The sequence below is a fragment of the Phoenix dactylifera genome, chromosome 9 (assembly GCF_009389715.1).
Source record: "Phoenix dactylifera cultivar Barhee BC4 chromosome 9, palm_55x_up_171113_PBpolish2nd_filt_p, whole genome shotgun sequence".
Classification (NCBI taxonomy): Eukaryota; Viridiplantae; Streptophyta; class Magnoliopsida; order Arecales; family Arecaceae; genus Phoenix; species Phoenix dactylifera.
The window spans coordinates 2,658,653-2,683,976 of record NC_052400.1 but is presented as its reverse complement, the minus strand read 5'-3'; the positions used below and the strand labels follow the sequence as shown (position 1 = coordinate 2,683,976).

Below are 25,324 nucleotides of genomic sequence, written 5' to 3'. Positions count from 1 at the left end.
CAACACACGATAAAATTTATAACGATTGCAACTCCTGGCTCATAGGATGTCCGAACACTGGCAGAGCGAGAATAGGATGCGGAAACACAAACCAGGAGAGTATACTTGGTCTGCCAAGCTTTATTAGGCTGATCAACAACACAAGCATGTACACGTTGACAATAAATTGTAATTCTTCGTTAATCTAACCTTTTTGTATCAGTTATACAACATAACTATATGTCAAATGCTACAGTTTGTAAATTAGAATCCTTTATTAAGTACAGGGTAACATCATAAAATGCTTGTGACTTTTCCATGTCAACATTTCATGGAACGAGACAGCTCAACATTTGCAGCACATTAATGTGCATAAACATTTTTATATGCAAAATAGTTTATATATATATGAAAAGGAGAGAGAAGTTGCAAGGTTGGCCTTGTAAGTGGGGGAAAAAAATCAAAAACCATCTCCATATGTTTTGTAATTACATCTTTCTTCGTAGCAGTTGTCTCCAGACTCCAATTATGTTGTAGTTGATTTGGCTTGTGCTGTGGTCGATCATCTGGTATCTACAAGGTAGATTTCACTAGGTAACTGGAGAAAATTATAAGAGTCAAACCAAGGATTAATCTTTGAAGAAATGCATGACAAGATTCTGCTGAAATGCTTATGAAGTCAAACTTGATAAAATTAAAGTCAAGCTCGTTATGGGAGTGAATGCAGCCTTGAGTCCCAGTACTTGATAGGGACAAAGCACAATTTTCTTTTCCCTAGAAAAAAAATCTAGCTAAGATCCTCTATCAGCATAGCAAACATAGCAATGGGAGTTCTCAAAGTCCATTGTTGGACTGATACACAGCAAGCTGATAATGCTCTTCAATTACAAGTCAACATACCCCAAACAACTGTTTCTCTGTTACCATTCTGAAAGGAATTGTGATCTAGCATCATTGTTTTAGAAACAGCCGCTTAGGCTGCATATGTGCCTGCCTAGGTTTAGAGATCTCCTCAGCTGCCCCACTCGGGGCCCAAATGCCTAAGCGATCCCCAGCATACGGCCAGCCTTGGAAAGGACTATTTTTTGAGGCAGGTTTATGCTATTTGTTGAGCCAGAGGCAAACTATGAACCCCATGCCTTCTTGATTGCTTTCCAGCACTTTGGTTACAAGTTATAGTAATTCTTAACTAACTGTTTATTTCAAACTCTATCGATTAATTGATTGTTATTATTTGGCAGAGTTGCTTGTTACATAAACTTGAATTGAAGGGCAAGTTTTCTTACATGAAATAATGAAATTTTACTTCTTGATATGACAAAATTAGGTTCTCAGATAAATAACAATGCACCATTTTCTTCCTATGTTTTCTTAATGTATTTCCAATTTACTAGTCCTCTTTATTTGTTTGTAACTTCTAAAAAATTTTCTCAATAATCTTTAACACAATCCACAAAGTTACCTACCTGAATGCCCACATTCACTTGAGTGTCGTCTGCTGCATAGAGTTTTCAAAAACTGAAAAAATGTTTTACCCCTTGATAATCAATGAAGAGGCTTCAGGCTGGCCCCAAATAGGACAGAATTGATTGAGATTGTCAAGGTCATGCACTAACAAAGATCAACAAAGGTCAGTGAGGCCTAGCCTGGTGGGAGTTGGTAGAAACTGATTTAATAACTCATAACAAAATTTTCTCCTTACAGTAAGAAAAATGGAAAGATTCATATCTGAGCATCTGAACTTAAAATCAAGGTAGTCACAAGAGACCAACTACATTGACTTGAAAAACATGTTTATGTACACACAAGTACACTTGCATACAATATATGCCTGCGTGCATGCATGTATCTATGTACGCATCTATATATACTGGCCTTTATCATGTGATGTATTTGTAAGAAAGGTCATTTTGCAAAACCAACTGCTTACCAGAGAACCTGATAGTAGTTCATGCTCATAATCCAGCTCAGTAAAGTCCCAGCATTCTCAACTCCTTAACATGAGCGGGCTCAAGCTCCGGAAAATTCTTATTTTCGTCTCTACTTTCCACCACATATTCCTGGCATTATACTTCTGTTAGATAAATTAATCTTATGTATATCATCAAACATGAACTGACATTCCAAAAAGCTCTAAACAAAAAGAACAAAATTGTTGTTGCCAAAACAAATATGCAAAGGAAAAAAGAATGGCATGATGAACAGCTTTGTGAATACAAACACAAAACTCTTTCATTTTGGAAAGTGACGCCCCCACCCCCCTCCCACCGCCCCAGGTCGGCGGAAATGTTTCTTTCCAAAATGCGGAGAGTTTGTAAGAGAAGTTTTGAGATTATATATGGACATGGAATTGCTCCCAAAGAAAATCAGAACTTTACCAAGCTAAAAGAAAATCAGAGCTTCAGGTTGGTCTGATTTCTGACTAGACTGATGTCTACAAGACTTGGCTACATGTAATAATTGAAGGGAACATAACGTGCTCGTGCTGCAAACACTAGGAATGTACCAGGGAAACTATTCTATCTTCTCTTCATGTGCACACTTCATTTAAGCCCCAGTGATTTATTGACTTTGGGCTACCAGACAGGTGAGTGAAAAGCCAAATTTAATATCTCTCAGACCTTATGAAACCAGTGCTTGAAGATTGCTTGAGTACATGAGTAATGTAGGGTAAAAATGTATACAAAGATTTAAAAAAAAATAAAAATTGCTGGCTACACTTCTAAGTGTTCAAATCATATTACGCAGTTTGTCAGATAGCAAGAATCTAGAGAACTAAGGTTACCATTTAAACACCACCACCAAGTCTTACCCATCTATATGTGTGGTCAGAAATATGCACAAGAATTTAACCAGATTTCTGTCACTTGTGAAAAATGAAAGACATCTCCAGTTCAGGAAGGAGATAGATCCAGACAAGCTCATACATCTAAACTAGTAGTACAGTCATACTGAACCTTTGTCAGTTCTTGTTTTGCTAGAATATGATAATGGCGTTCATTGATCCTCTGTCCGCATATTATGGCAATGAAGAATCCGTACAGCAAGCCCACCAGAATAACAGCTAATACTGCATGGTATAAAAAAGACATCAGAGCCAATTAATGAATGAGAAAGCAATTCAAGTATGGATCCAGGATACGACTATCTTAATGCAGTGAAGAAGTATGGGCCTGTTTGGACAATCGATCACCCTATTTGTTTTCACATATGAGATTTGAAGACTAAAGCAAGGGAAGGAAAAGAGAATCTGAGGAATTGCCAGATATTACTGTTCTCCAATTCTCAGTTCTTTAAGACACCAGGACCCACATAACGATGATCTTTTGGTATCCTAAGGATACTGGGACTACAAACTTTACAGATTTTCTCAATTCCTCAGACTTTTCATCCTCCCACCTCATTTTAAGTTACCTTCCCACTCAAGGAAGATATTACATGGATAAGCTGGTTGCATGTCCACCAAACAGATCCTAAAGCATAAGAGGACATTAATAACCATTCGTAACTGTGAAGAGCTATCAAGCATTAGTTTTGATTTAAGATCAATTCTTTGTGCGGGTCTACCAAAGTCAATACTGATTTATTTCTTTTCAAATGGCTACTTTAACAATACTAGCTTTCTAAGTTAATCATTCATAACTGTGAAGGGTTATGACTAATCAGGCATAAGTTATGATTAAGATCAATTCCTTGTGCAGGTCTACCAATGTCAACACTGATTTATTTCTTTTCACATCACCTACTTTACTATCTTTCTGGCATGTCTCTTTCATTTACCAAAGATAAATATGTGCTTCAACAAAATACCCTTGCAGTATTATGTCAATGTTCCCCTAGTAAAGATGATGGCAATAACAAGATGATGATGATGATTTATGAAGCATTAATAAAGTAATCAGAAAATACATCTTTTTCATTCATATTTATGCTGACTTACTCCATCGCCCCCCACCCAATACCCACCCACCCAATCAAACAGTATGATCTCATTACATGAATTCTCCATGAAATATAATTTTGAAATGGTTTTGGTGCACTTCTATCATGTTAACATTCATGACAGACAAATTAAATTACATTTTGAAGCCTAATAAAGATTCAGGCCAGACCCAAGTTTGTGCTTAAAATGACCATGGCCTGGCTTGGTCAGGCACCCTGAACCACCAAAGACACTCTTGCAGCCCCTCCCTACATGGTCGAAAGTAGCAATTCACCCACAATTACAATATATAACTCAAACTCCTGGGTAAAGTCTTAGAGGAGTGACACTGTCACCACGAAGCTCGTGGACTGAATTTAAAACCTTCCCAATGAACCACTCCCTATACAAAGTGCACCTAATTTTATTATCTCTAAATTAGATTCCAGAGAGACAAATAAAAATCAATCATCAGAAAAAATAAGGGTTACATATGTAGTTCAGAAAAAAAGGAGCTAACTTATCAACCCATGTAACCAAAGAAAATAACTTATAGAAACAAAAACAACTATTCCTTAGGATTTTTCCAACTATCTGTCAACTACTCCATGCACTAGAATCAGTCAATGGCATTCAAAAAGATGTAATCATCAAATGACAAAATCACCACCTTCAATCAAATACTCTTCCTCTTGAATCAGTCACATTCATTGCTTCTGATGCATATTTGTGAATTAGTTAACAACCTCCATTAATTAGTCCTTCTATTGAATTAGTTGCATCCAATATGCCAACAAGGATTTAAATCCCATGGAATGAGGATGTCCTAATTTCTCCATTGAATGGGACGCCCCGCTGTCCCACCCCAACCTAGTGGCGGTCCCGGTGATGCATCCTGATAGATATCCTCCATCTCTCTCCCCTTCTTCTTTCCTTTCTTTCTTTCCTTTTATTCTTTCTTTCTTTCCTTCCTTTCTTTCTTTTTCTTCTACATTCCTTTCTTTCCTTTTTCTTTCTTGTTTTCATCTGTTCCTTTATTTGTTTTTTTCTTTTTCTTCTTCTTTCTCTTTCCTTTCTTTCTTTTTCTTCTCACTCACTTTCTTGCTTTCATTTTTCTTCTCCTTTCCTTTCACTTTTTCCTTTTCTTCATCTTTTCTTCCTTTCTCTTTCCTCTTTCTTCTTCTCCCCTATATAGATGGGTTTCAGAGTCCCGACCCTGTTGCGTTCCCATTTTCTCATAAGAACAGGACGGGACAATCGGGATGCCCCCCATCCTATTGGGACTTTCAATTTTGTGTGCCAATTACTAATACAACTACTGTTCTCATCAAGATGTGATATGTTCGATGTGTCTCACTTTTTTCAGAGGGTTTAGTTTCAGGATTTGATTTGAAGCAAAACCAATATAATCTCCTGATGAGCTATGGAATTTACTTCAGTCCATATATTATGGTGGACTAGAGGCTTAACATGACTCCGAAGTTGTGAGAACTGCCTACTTGAAAACCAAAGCGTACCATGGACTTGCCATAAGGGACAGACCTACTTAAGAGGAGAAGAGATTCACCCTTCAAAAATTATTACAGAAGCAGTAGTATTAGAAGAAAGGGATGTGATATCTATAAAGCAACCCATTCACATAGGGAGCATCCAAGGAAGAGAAGGGCATTGCCTAGCTGTGAAGTCTTAGAAGACACATATTTGGTTGCATGGTACTAGTATATGGATATATGGTAAACATCATTTTCCCTTCTATGATGTTTTTGTCTCCTAAATTAAGTTTTCCTAAATCAGATGGAAGGACTGCCCAAATAGAGTCTATCTTACTCTTGGTAGCCAGGATTTTCAATCTAGTGTAATGCACCCACTTCAGCATCTTCCTGGAATATTAAACCGGCGCCTGCTTCCTTAGCACTGCTAGGACTTTTTCTAAAATGTCTGCTTCCTTGCACCTGCACCTGTATACACTCGCGCACCTGCTCTGGATTCTGGCAATTAAGATTCAACCAAAAATGTGATCTTCATGTACCTTATGAACTGAAATATTCTTTAAGAAAAATTTTATCACATAAAAAATAAATAACTTTTTGCAATTTGATTACAGGATAGCTTTGCATCCATTATCTTCTTGGAGCTTAACAGCTTTGATTACAATGGGCATGCTATAATAATTCCTCATCTGTTAAACAAATTTCAAGAACCATATTCAATCAACTTCATATTCCTTGACCAATTGAGATAACATTTCCGCATCCACTAACTTCACTGGAAAACTGAACAAAAAGTAAGAAGAAGCATAACTAGACGGTTAAGTGATCTGAAGACCCTCAGTGCAACTGATCCTAGTTTGAAATCTTCAATTAAATATTATCAAAGGAATGAGTTTCAACATGATGCACAGATCAGAATTAGATCCCAAAAATGAAGCATTACATATATGGAGATACTAAATTGAATGCAATTGGACTGACACAACTTTCATTCAGCTAAGGAGATGGAAGTTTTTGTCAATTGCATAATAAAGATTTGCATTACTCTAGAAATTGAAAACTGCAAAATAACTAACTAGATATTTTTTTGTCTAAAATAAAATGCAACTGCATTACATCAAGTAGAAGTTGACAATATGAACATACTGGCAATTATATAAAATCCATACGGGTGTTCCTCATAACCAAACATTTCTCGCAGTTCCTCGCCATAAAATCTGTATACCAGCATACTCAACAAAGCGACAACCTGTCAAAAACATTTGCTTAAAGAAACTCATAAAACAAAACCAAAAGCAAAAAGGTAAACAGTGTATCAAATTTGTGATTTGTGTCACAGGGAAGAGATGCTGTGCCGCAGTGGTAGTTAAATGGAAAGGTCATATCTGGATCGAAATTTAAGCTTTAAAGAACTAACGTATTCTATGAATAAACAGTCTGAGAAGAATTAGTACAAGAAAATGCTTCCATGACACCTAAGTGGACAATGTCCTTTGTCCCATGCAGTAGAAAACTTGCCAAACATTATGCTCCCTGACAAAGCTTTTAAGACCACTCTCTACTCTCCACAGCAAAAAGTAAAACCGTTCGTTAAACCAGGCACACTCAGCCCTGCTCTTCTTCAACTACTTTTGCAACGACCTACCAGAAACTTATTTGTGGAGTCCTAGTTTCTAGTGTCTGCAAGCAATTGCAGTGGATAATCCAGCAAAGGCAACTCAGAAAATCCTTCAAAGTTTAGCTATCAAGAACCAACATTCATAGTACGTCGTACTATACCGAACCACGCAGTACGGACGTACCGTACCGTACTATTTTGGTACCAATACATGGTGCAGAGGCCGCACTGACACTCGGTATGCTGAACCAGCCCCATACTGTACCGTACTAACATAATGATAGCATAAGACCGGTATGGGGCCCGCTACCGAGACAACGTACCTTGCCAACAATACTTCTAGCAATGCCAATGCCATTGTATTAAAATTGGCTATATTTTGAAGAGGACTCTAGATTATGTCATATCTTGCATCAACTTTAGGCATTTTTGGATTGAGTTCAGTTCTTTAAGCTTCAGAAACAAGCAAATGTAGAGTAAGTTTAGGTTCCCAGAAAGCTCAGAAATAATCCAACAAAATTAGGATTTTTAAGACTTGCTTAGAATTTGCTTGTTAACATAATTGAAATCTATGTTGCAGGTCTTTTGAAGGTCAAGCAGGAATAGTTAATATGAGAGTCTAAATGTATTCTTCTCCTAATTACTTTAAATTTTTTTCTTGTTGCTTTTCCTTCTATTTTACTGCTCCAAACTATTAGGTGAATTATTGACCTCTTTTAGCAAAATGTCATCTATTACATAGGCACATGTCATATATTAATTACAATGGACAGTAAGTTATTTGAGAGAAGCGCATTCCAAACAGGCGAGTTAAAACATTTTCAGGATAAGTGAATACAAGACAAAGTTTTAATTCAATATAACAACACAATGTAAGGTAAATTGGTGAAGGTACAATAAACACTTCTTAAAAGACTATCTTATCTTGGAATACCCACTTATACATTAAACAAAGGTAATAGGCTTTCATTATTTCTTAAAATTGCAACTCATGAAACTAAGCTATACGAAATGGAAAATTTGAACATTTATTAAATTCAAAGATAAACATATTGATTCCAAGAGAACCTTGTCAGTTTCTCCTAGGAAAGGGACATCTAATTTAAATATATAAAATAAAAGCTGCATTAATGGGATCAAATTTAGATATTCTGTAAAGTTGAATAACTAGAAGCCTGTTACCATACAGCATATAGTTTTAAAATTTACCAGTTGCACAACAACAAATATAATTGCGTGATCCCTAACAACAAGGAGCTGAAACTTCAGTCTCAACCACCACCGATCTGGTGGCACATTTGCACGCAGTATGAAAACAGCCCTGCATTCTGTACAGTGTGCAAATGCAAAGCCTTCCTGACAGAAGATAGAAAATAGATAGTAAGCTTGCCTTCCACAAAGACAGTCAACATATTAGCCAATGGATTCATCTCAGACTACTGCAGGCAGATCTCTTATGAACAGAAGCACACTGGCTCAAGCATTTGATGAAAAACCACTGCTAGGCAGTATATTGAGTGAAAAAAAGAATATTAGATCAACATATTAAACAATACCTTGGTTGATCTCCAGTTATCAAGGCATGATCGATGCACGTACTTCTGTGTACCCTTACATTGGCAGGGTGCAATTAGATCATCATCTGAAAGCAAAAAGGAGTCTCAATGGCGAAAAAAAGGAAGGAGATGAAGAAAGAAATGTTTAACTGCACAGAATATATATTCTGTGTGTGGAAAAAGAAAGCTAATGCATATATTTATCATAAGATAAAATGTTGCACCTCTATCACAAAAAGAATTTCCATGAGAAATTTAATGTACCAAGTATAATAAGTAAAGACCTCCAGTATCAAGGCAAATTCGGCATTGTGGTAGGTCTTGATTCACAAGATTGCAACATTCATCATCATCAATGTTTTGACCATCATCATCAACACCCAGAGGGCTGATTTCACATGAAGATGGGGACTCCTTGGAACTGCCAGCATTGGCTGGCTGAGACAGAATTGGCTCAGTCTCTGATGCTTCTTCTGCCCGACTGCCAGTAGACACCAACTGCATTATGAACAAAATCCAATCATATCCAGACATCACCAAATGGCTTAATTTGGTAGTTCATCTCAAATGCAAAAACCCTGCAAAATTAAAAAAAATATATAGCATGTCAATCAAGCACCTCACCAAGAGAAAGTGTCTAAACTCTAAAGAAATCGAGTAAACAAGATGAATGCATATAAAGGACGAGATTAGGTGTATATGCGGTAACATCAGGATATCACTTAAGTCTCCGAGTTCATACAGGCCGGCAAGGTCTTGAACAGCATGTTACAAGAAAAAAAAAATAAAGATTACTCAGATAGTTGATTGGAACTCCTTCTCTTCAGAGGAAGCACCTTACCTTCACCTCCATGCCATCTAATGGAAACTAGTCCTGGTACCTGCATATGTTGCAGTGCAATGCATTAATTAGGAGGTTCCCTGCTGCAATATGTTAATCAATAGCATTGGGGGTGATGAGAAAAGATAATGCTACTCAAGGATAGACAACAAAAAGATCCATTAATGATGACCGACAACCAGACCATCAACTGAACTCTTTGTCTATTTAAATAGTCATTATTAACTCCTTAAAATAGATTTTGTCTTCCTAATACATGTGATATCTTTTTTTTAGCTAAGCTTCTTTCCACCAGCATCAACTGACCAGCTCAACAGTTTACCTGTTATGCATGCAACAAAAGATTCAGCCAAATAATATCTCATGATCTTGGAACAAACCATTGAAGCTAGTTCGGGGAAAAAAAAAGATACCTAGTGCAGTAAATAAAATTTCTTTATGTTTATAGTATAATACAAATTCTTGAATTTTAAAAATACATGTGATTTCATACCCAATAAAACACTTCATATGAGACGTCATAAAAAACAGCATAGCTTAGGTCCCAACTCCCAACTATTGAACGTAGTTTGAAAAAATTATTTAAAACCAACATGGTTCAAAAACCAATTTTAGTTTGTAACTAGGAGTGCTAACTTTGAAGATTTTGCTATTATATTAATTGTATTATTGTATTATTAAACCAATCCTCGAGCTCCTTTGAAGCTTATGAAAGACAACAAAAATAACAAAACTAGCACTTTATCAGGTCCGTGTACCAAGTCCATCCTTTTAAATCCCCCTCCCTTTTGTAATACAGATAAAATGCTTTAAAACATATAGGCATCCCATAAGAAACATACAGTAGTCCCAGATGAGTTAAGCCTCAGTACTATGCCTGAAAGGCTAGCATATTCAATATTATCCACATGGTTTATACCCTACAAAAGCTACAGATAGTCAGCAGTTGTTTCTATCTCACAAAAGCTTTACTCATTGTAATTTATAAATTGACTGGCAATGACCGTAAACCTGTTCATAGAGTAAATGTTGTTATAGAAAGCAAATATTTAGTAATTGTTAACTTGTCGATCAGATCCTAGCTATAAATTATAGAATATGAGAGTTCAATGAAAGACAATCTCCTTTTAGGTTATACATAATCTTGAGCTAATGATCTGTTGTAATTGGCAAGGAAACATCTCCTTCCCACACTTGAAAAAGTGTAGTTCAATAGAGAAAAGTACGTGATAAAAATAAAGGTCGGAGTCTTTACTCTTTAACAATCTTTTAATGACCTGATGGTAGATGGAAAAATCAATTGTTTACGGAAGGAAAGTATCTAAAACCTTCTGACATCTCTCCAGGAGTACTAGTAGCTATCTTCAAGATGGGACTCAAGACAGTGGCAATCTTCTTAGTGAAGCAAAAAATGTTATCTGAGCTGAATTCCTTTTCACTTCGAAAAAAAAAAGACAGAGGGCAAAAAAAGTGATTCACCTGGGAAAAAAGAAAAGAAAGAAGCATATAAGTGTGGGGTTGCATCAAGAACCAAATTAATATATAATAGTACAAACCCAAAATAAAACTAACTACTATTCACAACTCTTGAGCCTACATATTTGAGAAACTAAATAAGAAATTGCAAGCTAGGGCGCGATAGACCATCAATCAATATTAAGAAGTGATTGAGATAAGGATAGGAAGACATGAGTAAACAATAAATGTTAAACATCTAGAGGAAGGGCAACTTCTACCCATCACTTTTAAGCTTTCGATATTTTACGGAGGAGAAAGATCTGTATCACGAAAGGGTTTGACAGCAAATCTGCCATTTAAGTCCACTTTCTGAATAACAGAAATTATCTAAAGATGCACTTAGAAATCAATTTGAAAGATGTCAACAATGTTACATTGACTTAGTTACATGTGTCAAGTGCAGGTGTCTGCCTAAATATCAGATCCTTCCAATATCTAAGAATTTATTCCTACAAACCTATCCCCAAGAATCAAACCAATTAATATTCATGTTAAAGTGTTGGATGTGGAAACTTGAGACTAGGCTTAAGGGTTTAGGTGACAAAAGATATGAATTTTATTTCTGTTACAACTTACAACAATATCTTCAATCACATTTGACTTCAAAAAGTCCTAATCACAAACACCTCTCATCCTCAATGACCCTTTAGCTGAAGGTTCAACATTCATTTCTACTGTTTATCTCAACCTCAAACCACCCTCATTCTTGATTAATATACTCGCAATCTACACAGTGGAAGACAACATTCAATCCCTTTTTTTTTGGATGATTTCCTAATCTAACCAGTGGGTTTTGGGGCTTGGCAAAAAATAATGAATAATAAAGGAGACATGAATAATTCCTATAAACATGTAATTCTTCCGCCAAACAACGAAAAATACTCTTTAACCTTTGAATTCAGTAATCAAATCCCAAAAGTAGCCCAACTTCTTTGTTGTACCAATGGCACAATGAAGCTGCAAATATTTATAATGGTTAGGTTTCTAACGTATAACCCAACAAGTTCGCTCCATCCATTTGGATACCAAAATTCCTTTCCACCATAATTTTTGCATGAAATCAAGCACATGAAAAGAAAAACTTACCTCTTTTTCTTATTTCTCACAATTATTGTAGAATGCAGCTCTAGCATGACGTAAACATTATACCATAACCATAACTGTCTAGCCTCATCCCAACTCTATGAGTTGGCTTTATGTATTCTCATTTGGCAAGCTTTTCTACTTAGGACTATCTCTGATGTTATTTCAAATATTTCCATATCTTCTCTCATAACCTCCATCTATGTCACATTAGGTCTTCCCCTCCTTTTCCTACATCCTTCAATACAAATTAAAGTAGCTCTCCTTACTTAAGCACCCTCGAATCCTCAATCCACATGGACATGTAATCTCTCTTTCACTTTATTCTTAACCTACCTAACTTCTATAACTTCTTTAATATACATATTTTTTACTATATCCTTCATAGTTTTACCGCACAACCCTTAACATTCTCATTTTAGTGGCATCCAACTTATTGTCTTAAACCCTCTTTACTGCCTAACATTATGATCCATACAACTTTATAAGCCTTATTATTGTTCTACAAATTTTCGTTTTAATTTGGCAAGGTATGTGTCAATGATGACACTGTAAAGCACATCTCCACCTCATTCAATCAGATCTAATTTTTAATTACATATATCTTCATCTATCTCTTCATTGTTTTACATAAAAGATCACAAATAACAAAACTGATCACTTTGTGTATCTATCATCCATCAATCTTAATTATGGCCTCATCTCTATTTCTATTTTCACTAAAATTGCTTCCATATACTCTTTGTTCTCCTAATTATTAAGCTCTTATCCTCAAATGTTCTTCCACAAATCCAATTTGGCATTCAACCTAATGCTTTCTCATCAATCAACACTAGCTCATCTGCAAACGGCATACGCAGTACAGTAGTACATCTTCATGACAAGAAATAAATTCATCTATAGTTAATGTTAAAAGAAATGGGCTTATTGCTTATATGTGTGGCAAGCCTATTATGACTGAAAGTACACTAACTTAGTACCATATCAACTCCTTAAACTTCTAGATTCTCCAACATGCATATCCTCAGAGATTTAAAGGTATAATTTATGTACACCCTTCCTTCTTAAAGCCCACCAAATCACCTTTCTTGGTACCATAAACCATATGTAGATTTTTCCCTTTTCTTTATATTTTACTGTCACTTGACTAAGAATGTGACTTCCATTATCGGCTTTCATGCATAGATTCAAATTACTTATATGACACTATCATCATGTTTCATATTCTTTGTTCATTACCCTCTCCCTAACTTCATAAAGTAGCTCATAATTTTAATTCCTTGATACTTCTCCAATCATCCATAGTTTTCAAAATCTCACTAAATGGAGTCAGTGGGCAAAATTTTAGATATCATGGTATTGATGATGGAAACATGATATATAACCAATATAAAGTTTCAACCTGTATCCAGAGGAGATTTACAAAGGAGAAGCACAAAAAAAGGAAAAAAAAACTTTAAAAGATATTATACATTAATTTGTAATGCCTATTTTAATTGTCTGCTGTCCCCAAATAACCGGGACAAGGTTCAATGGTTATGTTTTATGGATATGGATGCCTTTTTCATGTTAGGGTTCTTACCTACAAATTGGACATGTTTGACCCTTTCTCGACGGACCATATTCAACACTAGCATGGTTAGCACCTTCAAGTTTCCTTGTTGCAACTAACTTTTCAGCTGCAACTCATCATTTTGTATTTTACAACACCAAACCAAACTCAAAATTGTGTGATGTTCAAACATGAGCAATGTAAAGTTTACATATTTTACTAATTTAATCATAATAATTGTTACACTTTAAATCTAGCAAGACCTCATAATTAATATGGTACTTTAGATCGCGTACCTAAAAAGACTAACATAGCAAAAGGGAAAAGGTAAAAACTCATCAAAAGAGATCAAATATTGGTGTTTAACCCCATGCTACTAATTAGGGTTCTAACCTACAATTGACATGCTTGATCTCTCCTCTATCAGACCATGTTCAAAGGACATGCATCTTTAGAAGTACCTATGATGACTAGCTTTTAGGCTGCAACAACTTTTGTGTACTCCATTACATATATGGATGGCAAAATTCTCCTTAGCATCAGCTACACGGTGCTCAAGTATGCAAACCACTTTAAAACATTAAATAACAATCATAATAAAATCCATAAATCTAGAAAGATGGAAGCATGATATCTCATAAATATAGTCTTCGATCAAATACCTCAAATAATAAAGAGTGATTCCAGATGTATGAAAAACTCCTCCAAGAACCAGAAGACCTCCATCACTCTTTTTCGTATAATCATTTTTTACTCAACGGAGAGGCACCTAATGAACTCCAGATATATTCCTTTCATGATCTAATCTAAACCTGCAGACTTATCAGTATCATAACTTGTTATCATTGTCCACCCATCCAAAATGCCCAATGGTAATCCAATTATCAATGAACTATCGAACATATTAGATTTTATTGAAAAAGCCTTAGGAGAGCTCAAGTATAGAAATCTCCAAACTCAACAATATTTGCATAGCTTAAGGCAGCAAAACCTCAAACTCCTTCAGCAAGTACAGTCATAGACTGAAACCTTTTTTGTTATACAAATTCTCACAGATTCAACACAAATAGCAAAAAAACCTCACATGCTTCCTTTGATTTGACACAATAACCATCATTTTAGAGACTGATGTATGTGCACATCTCATCCTCTTTAACTCCATCATATCAAGCTCATAACAATGTTTTATATTTTTACAACCCTAAAACTAGAAAAGATATTAAAAATACCATATGAATGTAACCCACCCTTATTAATAGGTCATTATGCCCAGAAACAATTAATATTATTCCAAACAATGCTATGTTGCCCTTTCGCATGCACAACTTGCCTAAGCTTTTCTTATGTCAAAAAAAACTAAAAATTAATGAATACAATTGATAAGGCTGAGATCCCACAAATCAAAACCTTCAAGCTAGGAGAAGTCACAAATCTAGAGCTGAAAGAGGGTTTTGAGTGCTTTTTGTAGTCGGAAAGACAAACTATCACCTAATATAGGGGCAAGTATGGAAAAGAAGTTCCTCTTAAGCTAGGAAATGTTGCAACATTTTCTTCAGAAAAATTGGGAGGGGGTGCTAAAAAGTACCTGGGAACAAGAGGATATGGAGCATCATCATTATCTTCTCATGCAGTTGCAAGTGCTCTCTTCTTAGCAATTCTTTCCTTGCAATAATACAAACATGGTATACCATCAAGGTGCAACAAATTCTTCGATAAAATTCACATTAAACTCTGGTAGAACCATGAGATTTTTCCCTTTGTGAATTATCTATTTTTTGAATCTTTGTTCCAGTCTGGCTTCATGCTTCAAACTTATTCTATTTAGATGAAGGCGATTCTTTGAATCAAACTGTGATCTTTGAAGGTTGTTCTTCAATTGCATCCGGTTAAACTATATGACCAATAATGAATGTATCCGCCCTAGACAATTAAGTTTTCGTACCTGCCAGCTGGTTTTGTAAGACTCCAGGCAGTCCCCTCTCTTACCAAAAATTGCCTTGACTAGGAACTTGGAACCATCAAATAGATGGCATTCCGGTGAAACATAGTTGTAAAATATTGTCAACTTTTAGTTGATCGTATCTTAAACTATAAAATTAATGCCATATGGATGGATAAAACATAACTAAAGGCAAGATCTTAACATCAATAAAAAGGTTATGCAAAACATATGGGATGATAAAAACACTCTGAAGAAGAAAATCTTTGACAAATATTTACCCTTTGCAACGACAATTATCTTCAAATGAGTAATAGTTCATTGGGCCATTTCATAAATGAATTTGATTTTTGAATAAATTTTTAAGATACAAGATCCCAGGTATACTATCATTGTTTGATTTAATGGCTGGATCGTATTATATTGCATATTAGACTAACTGAATCAAAGCTTGATCTTTCACTCACCTTTGATGTTTTCTCACAACTGGTTACTACGGCCCAAGTTCTTTTTCTTTTTCTTTTTCAACTCAAAAGATATAGGTCTTGAAACGTGATATGTTATGAGATCCAGTCTTTCACCTTCTTCTTCCTGAAGACGACAATCCCAAGAACTCCGTCCAGAGAACTCATGCTATCATCCGTCAACATTCAAGATTCTTGCAAATCAGAACCCTCATCCATAAGATCGCCCAAGAAAGAAGACTCAACTTCCAATATCTCTACGGTCGGCCATTACCATTATGAACAGTTTAAAATCCAGGATCCGCAAGCTCTCCTATTCCCTTCCATTAGACACTAAGACATTATTACCCTAACATTCGTTCTGACCCAACGCACTGAATCACATCAAACCACGACTACACTGATCGACGCAAAGAAACCGAATTCCTTACCACGATTCGCGGCTGTTCAAATCATAAACCATCAAAACGACCAAGAAACAGGGAAAACATACGGCATTCGATCCGGGACTTACCTCATCCCTGGAAGAACGACTCCGAGATTTTCTTGAATCCTCCGAGCGGATAACGTTCCCATGCAAAAGATCTAAAAGATCCGATGGAGATCTCTAGGGTTACAGCAGGGTGTTCGCCGAGGGAAGGAGAGAAGGGTGAAAGGGAGAAGACAAACGAGTCCGAAGGACGTGAGAAAATAGAGAGGGTGAAGGGAGAATGCGGAATGCGGGTCCGAGACAGATGCATAAATATATAACATAACTATTTTTTAGTAATTATACGGAGTTCTGACTTTGAATAAAACAAAAAAAATACATAAATTAAGAAGATTTTTTAAAAAAAATGCTGAGTTACAAAACTCATCCCCCCAGAACCATCAAAAATAATTAAATAAATAATATAATTTTAAAATATTACTTCTCTTTCTACACCCATTTACTCAGCAAGCACTCAACTTAACTACTTGATAGAGCAATCTCCACACATAAATTATAGGAAGCATGCTTCCTCTTTACATCATGAAGTTGTATGGTTACATTTTGGCAGTAGCCGTCCTGGATCAGGCCCAACCCCTGGTTCAAACTATGAGTTGATTCCATCATTATTTTAAGCACTAGTTGATTGTAAGGTACCATGGACAAGTTGTAATCATAAAATATTTATGATCAAAATTATAACTTATAATGCAAATGATTTTGAGTTAGTTTGAACTCATTTTAGATCTAGCTACACTTCAAAATGGCAAGTCAAGTTTTCTTTATGTTATTCATACATATTTATAAATATTTTTATCTAATAATTTTTCAAAAAGAGAATCACATGGATCTGAACAAAAAGCATATTTTAATGGCACTCATTTAGTATATTCATAGAACAATAACTTTAATTAGATCTCCTTAGACCATCATGGATGGCTTGGATTACTATTAGCTTTTTGTAGGACTATGGTACCATATTATTTGATTGAGCCATCAATTCTTTAAATACATTTTGCTTGTCACATATGCATTTTTTTTATTCTCTTAATATTTCATTTGTGAAGTTGATATCAAAAAAAAATAAAGACAATGCCAGAATAAAAGTGAGAATTCATGCATTCATTCAAGCCATGAAACCCAAAACTAGTCATATGGGATATGAGAACCAAGACTCTTGAAGCTAGAAATATCAAATATCGAAGTCAACAGCCGACACAAAAATTGAATAACATACAAGAAAGAAAACATGGATAAAAAACTCAATATCACATTTAAAAAGATTGGTGGAGAGTTAATTTAAAAATAAAAATAAAAAATACTGATTAAATATCATCAGCTTATATTTTAATGTCATATCAGCTAATTAATTAGGGATATCTGAGCGTATATCGGCCGAAATAAATCGGTATAGCATCGGTGAGTGACTGTACCGTTACAAACCCTCGCCCGTTATTTGGCTCGCGTGCATTGCACGTGCTGAACGCGGAGGTACGGGCACCACGAGAACGAGAAGGGACCAAGCGCCACTTCACTTCCACTGTTCGGAGACGAGCGAGAGGCAGAGAGAGAGCGGCGATGGGGGAATCGAAGACCGTCCATGCGGCGCTGGTCACCTACGTTTTCCATTATCTCCCTCCTCACCCTCTGCCCTCCCTCCGTCATCCTACTGTGAGCTCTCCTCTCCTCTCCTTTTTTTTTTTTGAAATCCCTGAAGGGCGATCCGAATGCTGATAGATCGGATGCTAGAATTGCCCTTCTTTTGATGTTCTTTTTTGCTGATTTTTTTACCGCTTCTTTATCTTTTCTTGAGATTCGTTGGGCACAGAAAGTTTAGTTGGACGGTGATGCGAGACGGATTCTTGTTTGCGATGCCTATCAACTGACTTCTTGGTTTTCTTTAGATCATGCCTTCTTTACTGGTTTTTTGGTACCAAGAATCCTTCTTTTCTTCAGTTTGATGTAGTTTCTAGGGAAATGCCAAGAGATTATCTACTAGTTTCTCCGCTTCGCGTTTTTTTTCTTTTTTCGCCTTTTTTCCGTTTCTGTTTTCTTATCAAAAAATGACACTTTTCGTTTCTTTACTTTTACCTATTTTTAAAAAAAAATATTTGGAATGACTAGAACTGTCTCTAAATCACTCTCTTCTGGGGTAATATATCCGATTTATACAAAAAAAAAAAAAGAACACTCTTTTCTAGACCTTTTTTTTCCTAGAACGTAGTTAGTTTTATTTTAGGCAGTTTTATTTTAGCAAGTCGATTGATCTAAGGGAAAGGATGGTTCCATCACTTCATCAAGATCACTAGGTTCTAAAAGCCATTGCACTATCAATGCACAACTGCACAAGCTGCTCTCAACTATACCATCACCATTTCCAATAGGTACTCCAAAGACAGGACTGAAACCTTTCCCATGGAGCTTCTGATTAGAGTAGAATATCTAGGCCTCCAAATCTTCACTAGAGATGATGGTGGGTTCTGCAAAGGAGTCAAAAATTAAGGCAGGAGTTGGGAGGAAGTAATGGAATGCAACTAGGCTTTCTGCTAATAATATTAGCAAATGATTTTAATTTTTTTCTTATTGTAGTGTAGATTGGCTCGTGCTTTTTTTCATTATCTATTAAAAAGTAAATGAAAATAAATCTATTTATCTAATCTTTAAAATTATTATAATAAAAACATAAATATGTTTATTATCAATCACTTTGGTTCTATCAAGTGCACATGGAAGAAAAAATGGGAATGCCATATGAAGGATTTCAGGATTGATTGCTTTATATAGAAATAGCATATGATGAGCACGAATAATTTGTAATAGCTGGTATTTGTTATAGCTGTCTTTTCCACAAAATTTCGCACAGTTGAAACAACTTTTAGAAAAATTTTAAAGTAAATATTTTCGTTGGGATTCTTTTGCAGCATCTTTTCATTCCCAAAGTTTTTCTTTTCTTTAGTAACTTCTGCTGAAATATCCAAAAGGGCCCAAAAAGGTAATAATTGTGGCCTGGAAATCTTATTTTATAAATTTTCACTAGCTTTAAGCATACTTGATACACAAAGAAAGATCAGAAAAATAATTACTAAGTACCCTCAGCAGATAATACGCTATATTCATTGCACTGATGGTTGATTTTAGTTGTTTATACGTGCTGAAATGAGAACAAGCTTCCAAACTCCTGTAAGGATGCCATCTAGCCGGTTCCAAGAAAACACGAGTGGAATTTTCTTCTGGTGTAGCTTGAAAATTGTGGAGTGCTAAGTGATGATCGGTCTTATTATATATTGAAATTGAAATTGGTCATGTCAAGATGCTTGAAACTGGCTTTCTTTTCAACAAAATGTGTTGTTCAAATAGAATTCATCGTAAGAAATTAGTAAGTAATTAATCAGATTTAGAAAGACAAGTTTTTGGTACATTATCAAGGTATATCGCCTGAAGCATTTGTTGTTCAAATAGAATTCATTGTAGGAAATTAGTAACTAATTAATCAGATTTAGAAAGACAAGTTTTGGTACATTATCAAGGTATATCGCCTGAAGCTTGAGATAGACCAGTAACCTTGATGAACTGCTTCTCCTTCCCGGAAAAAGCAAAAGTTGCATCAGCTCATTGCGAAGTATGTTGAGTCCATAGAAAACTTTCATGATGAAATTTTTATAACAGGGATCACTAGCAATTGCTTGTACCTATCCTTGACACTCAATGATACCATGCAAATACTTGCTTTATTTGTTGGGCACTCCATTTATGGAGTCTGAAATCATGCCATGGCCATATATATAAAAGTTTGAGCACTTAACAACTTCGAAATTATTGTGTTCAGGTAGCACCGGTAGCCTCCTACTATGAACTGGATTTAAGTGCTCCTCTGTATTTTATCTTTGCCTGTTGCTTCCTTGATTCAAGTGTTGGCTTGCTTTAAATGATGTTCTATTTCACTTTCTGCCAGATGGATTCTATATTTGCTGGGGATGCTTGGTGTGGGTCCCATAGTCTATACTTCTCCTGGGTACACAGGTAAATTTTATTTACTCTTTCACAGTTGCTGTATAAAAGATATCTGAGTGCTGGTAAAAATATAATTTCCTTTCTCATGGAATTCTTTTTAGCTAATAGACTCCTTTATATTTGCAGCTTGCACTCTCTATACTTGTGGCTGGACTTCTCTACATATACATCAACTATGACTGTGATAGACAAGACAAGGATTCCGCAGAACAAATGGGAAGTGTTTGGTTTGGGGAAAAGCTCCATCAAAGTTTTCTATCCTCTGCGTGATTCAGTTTTCAACATAAATTATCTTGCATACTTTTGCAGTATAGTGTGGTGTTCTTCTGACTTTTTGTGTTGAATTTTATGAGATTGTAGCATCCTATCGGACCACCAGTGGGGAAACAAAAGGCAGCCTTCTTCTCACTTCTGGCTGGTAAATTTATTTGGGCTCTACTTCTGATATATTAGCATTTTTAATAAAATATTTTATTAAGCTTCAATTTGTAATATTGGGAATGGTCTGTATCTGGGCCTTTATCTTAGAAGAACGTTTTGCATTGTGAGATATTATGCTTTGTTAAATAAATTTGGAGGCTTCTGGCATGAGCTTTACTGATTTCATATGTCGGGTAGGTGGGGTTTGTCTCGTCACTTCCACTATGTGCCTGAGATATTAGCTGCATTTTGCTGGACTATGCCGGCTCTTTTTAATCATGTAAGCATCTTTTGATGTGGTATCAATGCTCTTCAAGATAAACATTTTAAGGAAACTTCTAATATGGTTGGTTCCCTTCCAGTTCCTGCCTTACTTCTATGTGTTGTTCTGATCATTCTCCTTTTCGACCGGGCAAAAAGAGATGATCACCGATGTTCATCCAAGTAAGCAAACAGAACCTAATTAATAAATGATTGTCTTTTGGTGATTATAGCTTATCATTTATTTTAACTCCATAGTCTTGGCGGCTTTTAGTGAGCCAGGGTCTTGGGAGGGGTGGACTGGGAACAAACTAGCCTTTGTTGCAATTTTTTTGCATAAAGTGGCTGCCCCAAGAGTTGAACCCGCACCATATCATGGCATCTTTTACTGAGAAGAAGGAAAAACATGTTTCCCATGCGTGCATTCTGTTTGTTGAGCATGCAATTGTGCAATTTCAATGTTTAGATGATAGATACTAGTTTTACCTCGTTGGCTGCATGCTGTATGACTGACTGATTTTATTCCCAGATTTCAAGGTCATTTGAAATTTTTGTTGGCCCTCCTTATAGGAGCATATTTATTATTGCTGCTTTCATCTTTCACTGTGCCATAGTCATTGTGCCTCTGCACCCCTTAAGGGAATAGATTGGCTATCTTGCCGACAACAAATTTTTCTGATGAACTTCTGTGAACTGCTGGATATGTTGGAAAACATCTGTTCTGCCTTGACTGCTACTTCTGAAGGCTGATGTTCTCACACTACAGAAACTAGTAGTAGTCTATTAATTTGCTATTAATAGTCTCATTTAAGAAAATTACGTAGTTCTTTGCTTTTATGTATGGTTATCGCAATGCACTCATTTGTGCAGTTGTAATTTGGAGGTCAGAACAAATATCCATGGTAAGAAATTAGCTCACCTAGAGGACAAGCTGATAGCTCCTCTTATTAGTTCTGCTGCAGCCTTTCCTGTGGTAAATTTTGTAGTTTTCTCGACTCTTGAGAGAACACATAGAAAAGCCTAACTTCCCTCTTGAGATGTCTGCATTTATAGGGGACTCATGCTATGTACTGGTAGCATTTCATTCTTACCCTGAACTTTGTCGATGTATTCTGACTGGTACGGGTACTGAAACATGTACTGTGAAAAGGTGCCTCACAGGATTGTACCTGTGATCCATTGAGTTTTCTTGGTTGGTAGGCACAATAACAATCTTCACTTACAGTAAGATCAGCACACCAGGAGGAATGGTTTGCGAACTGTTTCACCCTGTAACATCATAATGTAAGTCGTGAAGTTTCATGCATGCATCCATCCACAAGGATACATATGATGCATATATGAGCCTCTAGTCATTGAGCTATAAGTTGGACATCTTGGATGTGGTTAGTTGCTTTTCATTTTTTTTTTCTGTTTGCTCGATCATATTCCCTTCATGAAATGATATATGGTGGTGCCCTCCAGTTGATTCTATCAGTGCTTCACTGCTGCTTTGGCTACACTTAAATGTCAACAAATATGGTGCATTGGTCTGTCTTTCATATATAAGTTGATAGGCCGGTCTTATTTGTCTAACTCAAGCAGATATTTTCAAGTTTTTTAGGGTTTATAAATGATCATGGGATGAAACATGGTTAATATCTGAGTTCTTGGTTCCATGTACAGGTTATCCGCAATGGACAGTAAGAAAGCTTTTTTGTTTTTTATTATATATTTATTTTTCATGAGAGACTTAATGGTGCAAGCCATGGGGCGTCAAGCATCCGTCAAAGCAGCAAATAGTTTGGGAGCATGGTCGCATGTAAGATGTCAGCAGCAATGCTTCGGGCCTTGGAGTGGTATTTTTAGGTAACCTGTTTTGGATCCAAATAAGGTCAATTACTCTCTGTATAACAATCAAGCCTTGTTCCAGCTTTGTTTAGAAAAATAAAATAATAAATAAATAACTAGCTGGGTTGATTATGGATATTCAAGTATCTAATAAACCTGATGGGACTGCTTCTGATGTTATTTTATTTTGATTATCGTAAAAAATTTTATGTATCTTTCATAATTATTTTGGGTATTCCTCAATTTTTTTTAAAAAAAATCCATCAAGATATAATCAGAAAAATAAGAATCTCATGAACATATTATAATGAAGTAACCATCATTTATGTAACTTCAAGATTTTCTTTTTTAGTGATTAAAAATGTTAGAAAATATAGTGGTGCCCCTGAATATTATTTTTTTTATCTGCTTATTTTATAGCATGACATGGTAAGAGGGGATTAGTGCAATTCGTGAAATGTTATAAATCACAGGGAGCCGAGCCAGTTGTTCTCTTATTTTTGTAATTAAAAAATATCAAAAAATAGAGTGGTGTTGCTGAAACTACTTCCTTGTGTGTTCAGTTTTCGGTCTTACCTGGTGAGAGGAGATGTGCAGTTTATGAGATATAGGACTTATTTGGTTCGCAGAAGAAAAAAAAAATGTTGAAATATTTTTTGTAAAAATTGATGTCCATGTGATGCTTGAGAAAATAGTTTTTGTATATTTGGTTGATCGATTTTTTTGATAAAATTGTGTAGAATACTTATTATGCTTTTAAAAATAAAAAAAAATATTCCATTCTATTAAAAAGTTTAAGAGTATATTTGAAAAAAAATAATAATTTTTAACTGATAAAAATTGAATTTTTTTTTTCCATTTAGATTTTTTACAATAAAATATTGAACTCTTATTTTTATTTTTTAAAAAATCAATCAAATATAATATTTCTTTTTATTCATCTTATTTGTGATTGTGGTTCACAAAAGGTTGGGCCACCAGTTCAGCGCCACCTCAATACCACATCATCAGAAGCGAGAATGGATATCGCTATAATGTCTGGCTGTAACTTTCATCCGTTGCAGTGCCCCGGTCAATTAAAAGTTCTCGGTCGGAAACTTCTCGCCGTCGCCATTTTTGACTGGTTATGTTTGGTTCGGAAGGTCGCACTTCTTTGGCTTATCTTATCACTCTGATTGCCCCACATGCGAAGGAAGCAAGAAAGACTTTGCCGAATTGACTCCTGTAAGGTAGGGACAAGTCATGATAGCCTCATGATTGAAACAAGGAGGAAGAAACATGTAGTGAACAAAAAAATAAAAAATAAAAAAATATTATATATGTTTTAAAGAGAAAAAATAAAAAAAGCTGTTATGAATTCGCCATATTTGGGTGGATGACTATTTAGCTTTCACCTCTTGGATTTTTCTACTTCTTGGATTTTTCATCTTTTGTAACTCTTAGATGTGTCATTTATTTCTTAGGGATGTCTACATTTATTCACATTTTCATCTTCTCTTGTTTTTTAGATGTCTTGTCATTATGATTATCATATCTCTTCGTTATAATCCTAGAACTATAAAAGAACTATAAAAGCGTACTTTAAGGAGGATGAGATGTACACAGTGAAAAAAAAAAGAAAAGTATAAGAAAGAAATAAAAAATACTATCAGCTTTTGAAGAACTAATTTTCTATAATTTCTGTCTTATTTATTTTTATTGTTTCCAATTTTTTTATTTTTTATTTTACGGCTAAAATATAATTTTTTATGGAAACAAAATTTTTATATTTTATAGAAAAGAAAAACTATGTAGAACATAGAAAGGTTTAATTTTCAATGGCTAAAAAATAAAATATTTTTTTCTAAAAGTATATTTAAGTTTTTATTATAAGCATAATAAATATTTTATATAATTATTTTAAAAAATAAATGCTCAACCAAATATAAACTGTTATTTTCTAAACATTGTATATCTAGATATTAATTTTTTGGGAAAAATATTTTAGTGAAGAATTTTTTTTTTTTTCCAATCCAAACAAGCAATTGTAATGAAAACGTCAATTATAATTCAATGATGTACACATCTCTATTGCTTGTTCGGTTCTCTGTTTTGGACTAAGATTCACGCTTTAAATACTTTCAATATTCATCTGGATCTTTGAACTAATAATTGACACGGCATCATCCAGAAAAATATTGGAGAAAAGTTGACTCATTCCTTGCAAACTTTAATGAGATAATTGCTTATATGACTGCTCGGAAACTTCTGTCACCAATCAAATCTATATAACGAAAGAGAGAGGAAGGGGAGAGGAGGTAGGGTTGACAAAATTGCAGTATACTTCTTTCTAAGATCCGGTTTCCCTGAAATCAATGTATAACTGCCATCA

The 25,324-nt window shown here is 35.2% G+C and overlaps 2 protein-coding genes across 14 annotated transcripts; one reads left to right on the top strand and one right to left on the bottom strand.

Annotated features, from left to right (window-relative positions):
• Positions 1–155: 155 nt before the first annotated feature.
• Positions 156–16,693, bottom strand: LOC103713093 (E3 ubiquitin-protein ligase MARCHF8-like). Of its 10 annotated transcripts, none has more exons than XM_017844296.3 (10): positions 16,477–16,691; positions 10,735–10,885; positions 9,407–9,446; positions 8,850–9,143; positions 8,566–8,651; positions 8,219–8,365; positions 6,538–6,640; positions 2,937–3,049; positions 1,910–2,039; positions 156–552 (listed from the first exon to the last, which is right to left on the bottom strand). In XM_017844296.3, exons 4-9 carry the CDS (start codon positions 9,097–9,099, stop codon positions 1,947–1,949), a joined length of 792 nt encoding a protein of 263 aa, XP_017699785.1. In that variant the 5' UTR covers positions 9,100–9,143; positions 9,407–9,446; positions 10,735–10,885; positions 16,477–16,691; the 3' UTR covers positions 156–552; positions 1,910–1,946. The 10 variants fall into 10 exon arrangements, with proteins under 10 accessions (XP_017699785.1, XP_008798092.1, XP_008798095.1 ...); XM_008799870.4 differs by having other exon boundaries at positions 156–577; positions 8,850–9,063; XM_008799873.4 differs by having other exon boundaries at positions 156–577; positions 8,850–9,063; positions 9,413–9,446.
• Positions 16,694–17,954: 1,261 nt separating this feature from the next.
• Positions 17,955–24,392, top strand: LOC103713095. 4 transcript variants are annotated; one of them, XR_005513235.1, is made up of 7 exons: positions 17,955–18,102; positions 20,384–20,451; positions 20,569–20,860; positions 21,061–21,142; positions 21,225–21,306; positions 22,789–22,971; positions 23,922–24,392. XR_005513235.1 is itself a non-coding variant. In XM_039129815.1 (4 exons), the coding sequence occupies exons 1-3, from the start codon at positions 18,010–18,012 to the stop codon at positions 20,783–20,785; spliced, it is 378 nt and encodes a 125-aa protein (XP_038985743.1). In that variant the 5' UTR covers positions 17,955–18,009; the 3' UTR covers positions 20,786–20,860; positions 22,789–23,089. The 4 variants fall into 4 exon arrangements, 1 of the variants encoding a protein (XP_038985743.1); XR_005513234.1 differs by lacking the exon at positions 23,922–24,392 and having other exon boundaries at positions 22,789–23,089; XR_005513236.1 differs by lacking the exons at positions 22,789–22,971; positions 23,922–24,392 and adding an exon at positions 21,398–22,781.
• Positions 24,393–25,324: the final 932 nt, after the last annotated feature.